Below are 12,399 nucleotides of genomic sequence, written 5' to 3'. Positions count from 1 at the left end.
TAAGGTGGATTTTGTAGCATTTATAGCCACAGTTATTAACGGTACAAGTGTCCTAGAAGCTAGACATTATATCTGCAGCCGACAAGTTTCCTTAACGGCAGAAGCACTGCAAGGACTACTGTCGCCAGGAAATGTCCCGCCCTCACAGGATCCTTTGGAGCCTGTGTAGGGACCTGATTAAAACAGAAAAGCAGGCTGATTTAGTTTAATGAAAATGTCATTATTGATAGTTATTATTCTTGATGGCAAAGCGCCGCGGTTTCAGTTCGTCTCTTGTTCCGTTCACGTCATCTGTGTGCGACGCTACGGGAATTGTGAGGTGGCAGCTAGTTAGTTAGCGGACCTACCTCCGACATGGTGAGTTGTTGAATTAAAGTCTTAAACATCAGCATAGATGTAATAACGTCAATCGCCGCATTAAGCTATGTTTTGTGTATTATTGTTAAGACGAGGTTTCCCTCAAACTGTCAGGAACGTGTCCCACTGAAAGGTCGAGGCTAGCGTTTAGCACAATTACATAAACCTGGAAACCTGTGACAACTTAAAAAACCTCCAACATCCAATTGTAGTAACAGACTTGAAGTAGCCTGTTTGTATTTAGCTGTGATCGAACTAAACAATTTTATGACTTTACAATAGCTATGTCATTACATTAAATAATGTATAATTTAGCTACCCTGCTTATGTGGAGTCATAAATGCATCCTAGAAAGATGATGGATGTTGAACCAGCGATAACCGCTCTCATTCCCTCTCTAGTCTGCCATATTTAACTTCCAGAGCCTGCTGACAGTGATCCTATTGCTCAGCTGTACCTGTGCCTATCTCAGAGCCATGGCACCCAGTCTCCTGGACAAGAACAAGACCGGGTACTTACTGACAGTATTAGCCCGCTGAACTAAAGCTCTAGGTCTTACCTCAGAAACCTAGCTGGCCCCTAGCCTGCCAGAGAAGAATACAACGGGGTATGTACTAGAGCTGGGCGATATATGGACAAATGTCCATATTATGATAAGTTGCCTGAATTGATGCGATAACGATAAATGGAAAGATACGTTTATAACATTAATGTGCACCAATTTTTTTTTTTTTATGATCCTTTAAACTACTACGTACTACTAGTTTGATTAACAGTCACCCATATTAACAAATGTATTTAATTTAAAACATCACATTTTTCTAGTATAGGCTATTTATCGTAATGAACAGTATCAGCAAAATGCCAGCGATATGTTATGGTTGGTGTCTAAACTTTTGGTTTATTGTCCCAGCTCTAGTATGTACTGACAGTGTTATCCCACTGAGCTAAAGCCCTAGTTGTTAACTACCCATCCACCGTCCTGGACTTAGCCTGCTAGAGCCAATGTCCCAGTATTTTTCTTCTCTATCACACTAAAACACCCACACAGACAGTGATGTTCATCCACTGAGTTAAAGCCTAGAGGCCTATATTTGTTAGCTTCTGAAAGACAACATTCAGGGAAAGCGATGTTACCCCAACGGCCAACTTTAACCCCAGCAGTAATCCATCTCTGATACACTAACATCATTGCTCAACCCATGATGCCTGTCCAAGCACTCTCATCATTCTGGGAACCCATAACCAAATCTCACACTTGGTAGCCAGCTAACTACCTCGAGAGACTATTCTGTCTGTCACTGACTCTTCGCATGTGTAGGTCTCTACTCAGATCCTCTGGCTGTGTTGACTATTCCACTTCATCCATGTAATGCTCTGGGGAGGAGAGTAGAGCTTTGTGTTTTTATGTGTTCCTTTAGAGGATAGGAAGTGTTTGCAGCTACTAGCGGTGATAAACAAGATTATATCACTATCATAAACTAGACAAGTGACTGTTTCTGAATCTGAGTGGGTTTGGTATTTGGGGCCACATCATACATACACATCACATTAGTTCAATGTTGTTCTTGGTGGGGGGAACCTAAGTGCTGATAACATCACAACAGTTCAGTCTTTCTTTCTCTCTTTTCACAACTGTGTTTTCCCTCTTTCCTCTGAGCGAGGGAGGCTAAGGCAACAAGCTGTGTGCCACATGTTGGGTTAGGGGGAAATTAGGGGATTATTGTGAGCCAGTGATCTGAGCTCGGAAAACACACACTCTCCAAGACAAATTAGAATGACACACTGCCTGGGCATTACAGTGCTGGCGTTAACGCACATCTTTTCCACTTTCTAAATGTGTTCTACTAATCTAAATATTGGATATTGTTATTTGTGTTATTTCTAAGGGGACTGGTATCATTCAGCAGTGATATGGTGCTGAGTGTGTTTAGACAAGCAACTGAACCAGCTCTTCTCTTCTTTTGGCTAAAGAAAAGAAAGGGAAAGGAAGGGAAGAAAAGACAAGATGGGGTAAAATAGGAAGAGTGCTGGCTGAACCAATGTGAGTCTCTCCAGTAGCGGTTCTGGTGGGCTAAAGCTTTTCTACACAGACAGAGATGAGTGATGGAGAGAGAGGATAGTGTGTTCTGTTGTGGGGTTTAAAACTCCAGTGCAGACCGACTCCGACTGCACTGCAGACCGACTGTAGACCGAGTGCTTACACGCAGTCTACACTCTGACCTCTGACCTTTGTCACAGAGCAGAGGTTGTGCTCAGTCCCAATTCTCTCACATGGTTTCTTGTCTGGTCTTCCTCATACATACATGGGACTGGATTTTATTTTCCCGCTGCACTTCTTTCGCATATCTGTTTTTATTTCTGAGGTCAAGAAGAAAATGAGACATATGCCGGGGGGGAGCTCTGACTGGGAAAATAGTTTTGAACGGTCATCAAACTCGGGCATCTTTCTAGAACTCAGACTTTCTGACCTGAAGATCACTGAAGTCATGATTTGACCTAGTTTCTTTCCAAGTTCCCAGTTGTCTTGAAAGCACCAAAATAAATAAACTAAACACAGGAAAGGAGAAAAGGAAGGAAGCTGTTTGAGGTGGTTGGGACATGACCTTGGAGACAGTGGGTGGTTAGTCTGGAGAAATTGTCCTACCAACCCATCAGGCCTGTCATGGCCACTTCAGACTCGGTCACATTCTCTCTTTTACTAACAATACTTAACTCTGCCTCCCCTCTCCCTCCTCCTCTATGGCCGCTACTGAGGGGAAGGAAATTAATTCAACTGTCTGATCCCCCTAATCATCCCCATCAAGATATGGACACACATCATTTCCATCTGCCAGTTCAGTTGAGGGCTAGTGGGCTAATTAGTAGCCTCTAGCATCACCTTACATTCACCCACTCAGTCAGTCCACATGTGTGTTTACTAAACTGAGGACCCCCTGATGTGTCAGTTCACTGACTGTCCTCTTCCTTACAGTATATATGGACTGTCTGTATCTCTCTTGATCTACTCTTTACCTAGCTAATTCAAATTACTTCTTTCTTTTTTCAGCCTCTTGGGTATCTTCTGGAAATGTGCTAGAATAGGTACGTTGAACCCAGATCTAGAAGACATGTGCTGATGGCCATCTATAAGTTGTTGCACTTTTATAACCCAGTGTTGAAATACTGTGGCCAGAGGTTTTTCTGTTAGCTTCTGAAATCTCCAGTCATCACCTCTGACCTCTACCATCTGCCCCCCCAGGTGAGAGGAAGAGTCCGTACGTGGCGGTTTGTTGTGTCATCATGGCCCTCTCCATCCTCTTCTCCAACTACCCACCCTGCCCCGCACACTGGGATTCCTAGTGGCGGAATAAAGAAGACTGAGTCATTCAGGAGAACCAGCAGCAGTATCTCCACTCTCACAGAGGAGGCCTGTACGGGACACAGCTGTGTTTCTCTTCGGTGGGGGGCCGCGGGGGTCGCGGTTAATGGACTGTTGTAACACATAGGGACCCACTCTGGAGAAAAACACAAGCCTCCCTCTTCCATCCCTCCTTCTCCATCCCTCCCTCCATCCTTCTCCTGGTGGCCATTTCACAGTTTAGCCTCAATCAGTTGTTAACCAACGGCCTCCTGGATCTCTCTGTAAACATTGACAGTTGTTGTCCTCTGGTATTAACCGTAGGGATTGCCCCATGTTTTTCACTGCACTCTGATTTGTAATGAGGTCCATATGGTAGATGGACAGATTTTGGGCAGGAGTGTTCTGATAGTTGACTGTTTTTCTGTACATAAGACTCCATTGATTAGACTATTGGACAGTTGTGCCTTACTGTAACCCAGGATTCCGTTTTTTCATTGATCACTGGGGGTATGTCACGAAGTGGCTAAATTTCAGAAACATTAACCCTGTATTCAACTTAAATTCTCATTCAGAAAATAAGTATTTGATTAGTGTTAACTAGCTAACTGATTGATCTTGTTTTGGTGAAACGCGACCCTGTGGTAGTGTTCCAGGTTGTCTTTATTGCAGTCGTTAGATCTGATGGTCTGTGCAGGGCGACAGGCCGTGAGGCCGATACGTAAGCTTATTAAAGATCAGTGATACTATCAAGAGCAGTGTGCGGTTTCCTTTTTCCCTCATCTTGTCTAATTGTTACCATGCACCTGCAAAAAAGGTTGCTCAGATGTGCGAGTGCCTTTTGAATTACTGTGTAGCGCGACTGAAATCAATAGGACCTGGAACGTGCCCATTATGACACCACTACAGCCAAACTGTCATTAAATCTGAAGTAAAGACAACTGTAGTTGTCTCCTGAGGGATTCTCTTCCTGTTTGACTTGTTGCCTGTACATACAACAGACAGAATCTCCTAATACACATTAAGAAACTGGAAAACAGGCCAAATCTCTACTACATAATGGCTACACACACACTGGAGCCCGACCCTTAATCAAAGCCTGGTATTCTAGAACAATGGTTGTATTTGCAGTTCTTTAGTATAGTTTTTCCCCCTCGGAAGGCTGGGGTGATTTGCGTTAGGGGGACTGTTCTCGAGGGATTGGCTTTAGGGGGACTGTCGTGGAGGGATTGGTGTTGAGGGGGACTGTCCTGAAGGGACTGGTGGGATTGGTGTTGGGTGGGGGGCTGGTGTGGAGGGATTGGCAGTGGTACTGGAGTTTGTTAGGTTGATGTGGGTCAACAAATGAACTCAACTCCAGCCAACGTCTGGATAATTTATTGGATAATTTATTTCATTTGGCAGGTCAGACGTGTCTCCCATCTAGGCATGGTCCAACAGCAGAGACGAACAGCTTTTAATGTCAGTAGGCTAGTCGATGATGCTTCGGAGGGGGGGCAGGTAGTAGTGGTGCGCGGGGCGGCAGGTAGCCTAGTGGTTAGAGAATTGGGCCAGTAACCAAAATGTTGCTAGATCGAATCTCCGAGCTGATAAGGTAAACATCTGTCGTTCTGCGCTGAACAAGGCAGTTAACCCACTGTTCCTAGGCCGTCATTGAAAATAATAATTTGTTCTTAACTGACCTGCATAGTTAAATAAAGGTTCAATTAAAAAAAGAACCCGCACGACTACGACTATGCAATAACCTGAAAATCTGAGGCCCGCACTCGACTGTAACCCTCTAATTTAGAAAATGCGTGGTAGACGGCGGAACAATGCTTTTTGAATCTTTGTCTGGTTTTTAAATGTTTCCGCTTAGGATTTCAGACGTTTTGGTAGGCTATTTGTTAGTCAACTTAGATACATGCAACTTCTCTTCTGCCATTGTTTCCCTAGTCGAAATAAAACCTTGCTCACCAGAATGTCATAAATCAATAGAATGAATGTTTCAATCTAGTTGACATCGGTAAAGTAATTTTATCTCTGCTTCTTTTGCAGCGCAAAGATGTTTAGGGCTCGTGGAGAAATTGCAAACAAAAAAATGGAAAGATTTTTTTAGCAAAATGTCCAAATGACAACAGTTTGACTGGTTGTTTGGAAATAGAAAGCTGTGAAAACAAGCCAACATGTTTCTGATTAGATTTCAGTTTGGCTTGGATGCATATTTTATGTGGTTGAAATACTTTCAGCTTTTATGATGCTGATAAAGATAGTCTCTGTAGAGGTGCTAGCTGTGCATTCGCATTCTCTCTAGATGCTGAAAGAAAGAAATCCTATTTCTCCACTCCTGTTCCCTAGCCTACATTTGGTGTATCATTTTACTGCAAGAAATGCTTAATTCTGCAGGAGTTAATATTAATGTGAGAGGTTAGACCTACAGTCAGTGTCCAGATTTGTTTCTACACATGCACACACTGGCAAAGATTTCTAGCTGGAAAAAGTGAGTGATAGAGGGCTTTGCATAGGCACTTTCTTGTGGTTTTTTTTGTGGGACTGGGAAAAAAATGCTTGGAATGTAAAATAACATTATTAACCAGTTCCCATGCTTTTAAAATAATGGTTCTGTTCCGGAACAGTATAGATCACTTCGGTTCTGATTCTGTTCCTCATGTTCTTATTTTCTGGGTGTTGATTCTGTTTCCTGAAACGGTTCCAACCCCTACTGCGAACACAACCTACTGCTGATTGGTTTATTGAGTTCATAAGTTCTCTGTTACTTGTGCAGGGAATCAGTTAGTTAGTTGACAGGAGTGGACCCTTTGAATACTGGGTTGACTGACTGTACTGTAGGGGTCCTGCTGTATACTGTCATTTTTGTGTCAGAGAGGCCTACAGTGCTGTGACCTACCTAACCTAAATCCTGTTGAAAATTATGCTGACCAAACACATCAACTACAGCATGTTTACCACTGGCCTACAGCAACACCTGATGGACAGAATAGGCTTATTAACACACACACACACACACACACACACTTGTTAACCTCGTTAACCCTGGCAGAACAGGGTCTGAGTGTCTGATCTCGACTCCAAGCTCCTCACTTTCATCTCTCTTCCTCTCTTCTGCCCAGGGGAACCTTCCTTCCGTCTCCGTTTAGCATCACTCCACTCACAGGCCCTAAACTATCCTTCCGCCCCTGATGGCTTCACACACACACACACACACACACACACACACACACACACACACACACACACACACACACACACACACACACACACACACACACACACACACACATACACACACATACACACACACACATATATATATATATATATATATATATATATATATATATATATATATATATATACAGTGGGGAGAACAAGTATTTGATACACTGCCGATTTTGCAGGTTTTCCTACTTACAAAGCATGTAGAGGTCTGTCATTTTTATCATAGGTACACTTCAACTGTGAGAGACGGAATCTAAAACAAAAATCCAGAAAATCACATTGTATGATTTTTAAGTAATTAATTTGCATTTTATTGCATGACATAAGTATTTGATCACCTACCAACCAGTAAGAATTCCGGCTCTCACAAACCTGTTAGTTGTTCTTTAAGAAGCCCTCCTGTTCTCCACTCATTACCTGTATTAACTGCACCTGTTTGAACTCGTTACCTGTATAAAAGACACCTGTCCACACACTCAATCAAACAGACTCCAACCTCTCCACAATGGCCAAGACCAGAGAGCTGTGTAAGGACATCAGGGATAAATTGTAGACCTGTACAAGGCTGGGATGGGCTACAGGACAATAGCCAAGCAGCTTGGTGAGAAGGCAACAACTGTTGGCACAATTATTAGAAAATGGAAGAAGTTCAAGATGACGGTCAATCACCCTCGGTCTGGGGCTCCATGCAAGATCTCACCTCGTGGGGCATCAATGATCATGAGGATTGTGAGGGATCAGCCCAGAACTACACGGCAGGACCTGGTCAATGACCTGAAGAGAGCTGGGACCACAGTCTCAAAGAAAACCATTAGTAACACACTACGCCGTCATGGATTAAAATCCTGCAGCGCACGCAAGGTCCCCCTGCTCAAGCCAGCGCATGTCCAGGCCCGTCTGAAGTTTGCCAATGACCATCTGGATGATCCAGAGGAGGAATGGGAGAAGGTCATGTGGTCTGATGAGACAAAAATAGAGCTTTTTGCTCTAAACTCCACTCGCCGTGTTTGGAGGAATAGAAGGATGAGTACAACCCCAAGAACACCATCCCAACCGTGAAGCATGGAGGTGGAAACATCATTCTTTGGGGATGCTTTTCTGCAAAGGGGACAGGACGACTGCACCGTATTGAGGGGAGGATGGATGGGGCCATGTATCGCGAGATCTTGACCAACAACCTCCTTCCCTCAGTAAGAGCATTGAAGATGGGTCGTGGCTGGGTCTTCCAGCATGACAACGACCCGAAACACACAGCCAGGGCAACTAAGGAGTGGCTCCGTAAGAAGCATCTCAAGGTCCTGGAGTGGCCTAGCCAGTCTCCAGACCTGAACCCAATAGAAAATCTTTGGAGGGAGCCGAAAGTCCGTATTGCCCAGCGACAGCCCCGAAACCTGAAGGATCTGGAGAAGGTCTGTATGGAGGAGTGGGCCAAAATCCCTGCTGCAGTGTGTGCAAACCTGGTCAAGAACTACAGGAAACGTATGATCTCTGTAATTGCAAACTAAGGTTTCTGTACCAAATATTCAGTTCTGCTTTTCTGATGTATCAAATACTTATGTCATGCAATAAAATGCAAATTAATTACTTAAAAATCATACAATGTGATTTTCTGGATTTTTGTTTTAGATTCCTTCTCTCACAGTTGAAGTGTACCTATGATAAAAATTACAGACCTCTACATGCTTTGTAAGTAGGAAAACCTGCAAAATTGTCAGTGTATCAAATACTTGTTCTCCCCACTGTATATACACACACACCCTGGTCTAAATGGCTTCCAGGATGAGCTGGAGGTAATGAAGACTTTTTGTCGTCTGCCTCGGGTCTCAGGGGATGAAAGACATGTACAGTCACTATCTAGCCATTCTAGAAAGAATAAATGTGGCTAAATTGGCCGTATCATCAGAGCTGATGAGCAAGTGTAGTAAGAGCTATCTGATGTTAATTTAATTGGTGGTTTGAAGTTGCAGTGGTAATTCTGTGTGTTGTAGACCCTGTTTGTAGAACTGACTCACTGGTCACCCTGCACTCCTTTATTCCTTTGGCTCAGAGGAACATGCACTTCCATGGCTATTTATGCTGATGGGGATGAGGACTGACTTATGTACTTTTCACCATGATTAATTCCAGGGTTCAGGGCTAATGTTTCTGTTTTGGATTCACCATTTTATTTTAAGTTCAATGAAGAGTTCCCTGTGGTGAAACAGGGCCATTTTAATGATGAGTTCCCTGTGGTGAAACGGGGCCATTTTAATGAAGAGTTCCCTGTGCTACTGTGGTGAAACAGGACCATTTTAGAGCTAGGGAGTTAGAACACTGCTACTTGTTACTGTGAGAAACAACAGGGCAGAAGTAGTGGGCCAGAACGCACACACCACCTTGGCTACTGCTAAGCTGTGAGGATAAATTCTGCTGACATTAACTACCTTGTTTGTCCAGTGTCTTTAGCCCTTCTGTGCAGTGTGAGGGTAGAATGATGGGCACAGACACCTCTAGAGTCAGCTCAGTGTGTGTGTGCGCTTGCGTGTGCATGCATGCGTCTGTTACTCCTTACTGTGTAGAGTTAGAGTGACTGCCTATTGTGGTGACAGAACTGGACTCAGACTCAGCCATTGGCTCAGCAGATCTAGTAACTTCAGCCTTCAGACACCACGGAGAGGGATCTGTAAAGAGATGGAGTTTGGAATCATGTGTAAGCTCTGTAACCCAGATACAGTGCTGTCAGATCTTGCAGTTTCTATCTCTTTCCAGGGTCTGTAGTGTGTTTGCCAGTGTTTATGTATGTGACTTAAAAGAGAGGGTGATGGATACAGAGGGAGCCAGGTCAGACAGACTTTTAGGCAGGGTTTTAGACAGCTAGCTACACAGCTGGGAGAAATGAGGCTGACCTAGCACCCCTGACTCTGCTCTATCCCCCCTCCAGTCTCTAACAGACTCCACTAATAACGGTTTCACTGAGACTATGGGACTCTATTAAACCTTTCTTCAGTTTTTAACAGTGTTAAACAGTAACAGAAGAAGGCGTTCACTGTGGTTTATCTGGCCAGTTAGTTTCTCAAAGCAGCACTGTGTCCACATGTCTTTATTAAACGTACTTTAACACAGAGGCCTGGGATGGAGCATCTGAGGTCTACTGTGTGTTCCAGTCCCATTAGTCCTTGCTGACTAACACACGTACATGCACACCCACTTACACAACGCTAGCTAATGTTCCCATAACGCTTCCCTAATGTTTGCTAACGTTATAGGAGAGGATTCTGGGCCAAGGTGATTAAGCTGTGAAGTTTGGCCTACTCAACAGATTCTCATCTCCATCAAACTCGCCAGTCTTCTCTCGACCTCTCTCTTTCTCTCTCTCGGGGAAACTACAATAGTTTAGAGTCTAGAAACTGAAGCTGGGGACTTAAGACCGTCCTCGATTCTAGGAATGGAAAGGTATGTAGTAGGTTTTCACCATAATAGAGAAATCCGAGGGACAGAGGGAAAGAAAGAGATGGGAGAAGGAGCAGAAGGAGGGAAATTATGGCTTTGGGGAGACATCTGGGGGTACTGCAACTTGTCTTAAATTAAACCACGAAACCTGACAAGGCCTCTTCCTTAGTGAATGGACCCTCTGTGCTTTTGTTATGAGCCCCCCACCTCAAAACTCCTCACCCCATCTGGACCCTCCCCCACCACCCCTGGATGAAACGTTTGGGTGAGTTGCTTAATCAACATCACAGATATGTGAGCTGGCAGGAACCTCTGGCTTGACTCCAGCCTTGATTCCCCCACCCACCCCAGCCCACAGTTTCACTTCTCCACACTGAGGGTGTGCATTAGGCCTTGTGAAACTCAACAGTGTGGTGCCCATTCGGGAGTGCACTCCAGGACTCCATCTTGGCTCTGAACCAATATAGTTTGTTTGATGATGGGGACACTGACTGCCAGAGAAATAGATGGGACTGGAAAAGAGCTTCAAGCTGTCTCGTGGTTATGCGCATGCACACAAACATGCGCTCACAGACACGCATGGATGTACGCACGCACTCACACACACACACACGCCGTTGACGGTCTGAAGAATTCTCAGGTCATCTGGCCTTTGATTTCACCAATCTCTGCAAACACTTTTCCCCACAAAGGGTGATTGTGCTGAATAAGGGAGGTAAAATGTGTCATTGGCCAACACTAAACAGCTCAACTACTCAATTGAAGTCATTTGAAGCCATTACTGTATACCAGAGTTGGGGGTCAATTCAGTTTTCAATTGAAATACCTAGTGAGTTTCAATCCAAGGTGCATTATAGAGCAGCACATTGCCCTAGACTTTTAAAAGTAATGTATGCCGACACATGCAGTTTTTACCTTGCAAACATCTGAGAAATTGTCTTTAAAACCTCTACGGGATCGGTGTCACTAAACTGGGATGGTTGTTGCTAACGTTCGCTAATGTGACTAGAATGACGTTGTATACAACAGCCAACTTTCCAGGACATAGACATGTCTTATGGGCAGAAAGCTTAAATTGTTGTTAATCTAACAGTGTCTTATTAACAGTAGCTACTACAGTGAAAAAATACCATGCTATTGTTTGAGTGCACAACAACAACAACTTTTATCACATCAACTGGTTTGATGCGTTCACCTCTGACGGTAAATAATGTACTTACATTCAGTAATCTTGCTCTGATTTGTCGTCCTGAGGGTCCCAGAGATAAAATGTATCATAGTTTTGTTTGATAAAATCAATTTTTATGTTCAAATGTAGGAACTGGGGTCTACAGTCTGACCCCATTGTTGTCTCTGGCTCCACACCCACCCTGCCTGGCCATCTAGATGTGTGTACGTTAGTGTATAAGCTAATGATCGATCATGTGTGACATTCCTGCGAGTGTGTAAACTTAAATTTTTTATTACCATAGCAGTTTTGTATGTTCTCTATAGTTATGTAATTGACCAATTTGGCACATTTGGGCAAACTCCTGGCAGACGTGATACAAAATATTGTGCACTTATGTAATTCTTCACTGGTCAGTTTAAAACTTTGCACACACAATGCTGCCATCTGGTGGCCAATCTAAATTACACCTAGACTCCTATCTGAAAGTATGGCCTTTCTCTTGCATTTCAAAAAAATTAACACATTTTTTCTTTGTATTATCTTTTACCAGACCTAATGTGTTATATTCTACTACACTAACTTCCCTAATGTTTGCTAAAGTTATAGGAGAGGAGTCTGGGTCAAGGTGATTAAGCTGTGAAGTTTGGCCTACTCAACAGATTCTCATCTCCGTCAGAAATTCGCCCGTCTCCTCTCGACCTCTCTCTTTCTCTCAGGGGGAAACTACTACAGTTCAGAGTCTAGAAACTGAAGCTGTGGACTTAGTTAAGACTGGCCCCAAGGTTGAGGTAATCATTGAGGGCCTGTAATTTGGGACCAAATACTAAACTTTGACTACTTTAATACACATTCTGTATAAGCAAATTTGACACAAAACTTTGTC

The 12,399-nt window shown here is 43.6% G+C and overlaps 1 protein-coding gene across 1 annotated transcript; it reads left to right on the top strand.

The window, feature by feature from the left end:
* The first annotated feature begins 285 nt into the window (after positions 1-285).
* Positions 286-4,713, top strand: LOC139544673 (protein kish-A-like). Its single transcript, XM_071351974.1, has 4 exons — positions 286-357; positions 759-868; positions 3,407-3,441; positions 3,599-4,713. The coding sequence occupies exons 1-4, from the start codon at positions 355-357 to the stop codon at positions 3,697-3,699; spliced, it is 249 nt and encodes an 82-aa protein (XP_071208075.1). The 5' UTR covers positions 286-354; the 3' UTR covers positions 3,700-4,713.
* The last annotated feature ends 7,686 nt before the right edge of the window (positions 4,714-12,399 follow it).

Source organism: Salvelinus alpinus, chromosome 18 (genome assembly GCF_045679555.1).
Source record: "Salvelinus alpinus chromosome 18, SLU_Salpinus.1, whole genome shotgun sequence".
NCBI lineage: Eukaryota > Metazoa > Chordata > Actinopteri > Salmoniformes > Salmonidae > Salvelinus > Salvelinus alpinus.
Note: the sequence above shows the minus strand (reverse complement) of the source record. Positions and strands in the feature narration are given on the sequence as shown.

What these genes read in the sequence shown, in the direction of transcription:
- LOC139544673 (XM_071351974.1), top strand. An exon ending in CTGGACAAGAACAAGACCGG is followed by an intron (nt 869 to 3,406) that starts GTACTTACTGAC and finishes TTCTTTTTTCAG; the next exon opens with CCTCTTGGGTATCTTCTGGA. An exon ending in CTGGAAATGTGCTAGAATAG is followed by an intron (nt 3,442 to 3,598) that starts GTACGTTGAACC and finishes CTGCCCCCCCAG; the next exon opens with GTGAGAGGAAGAGTCCGTAC.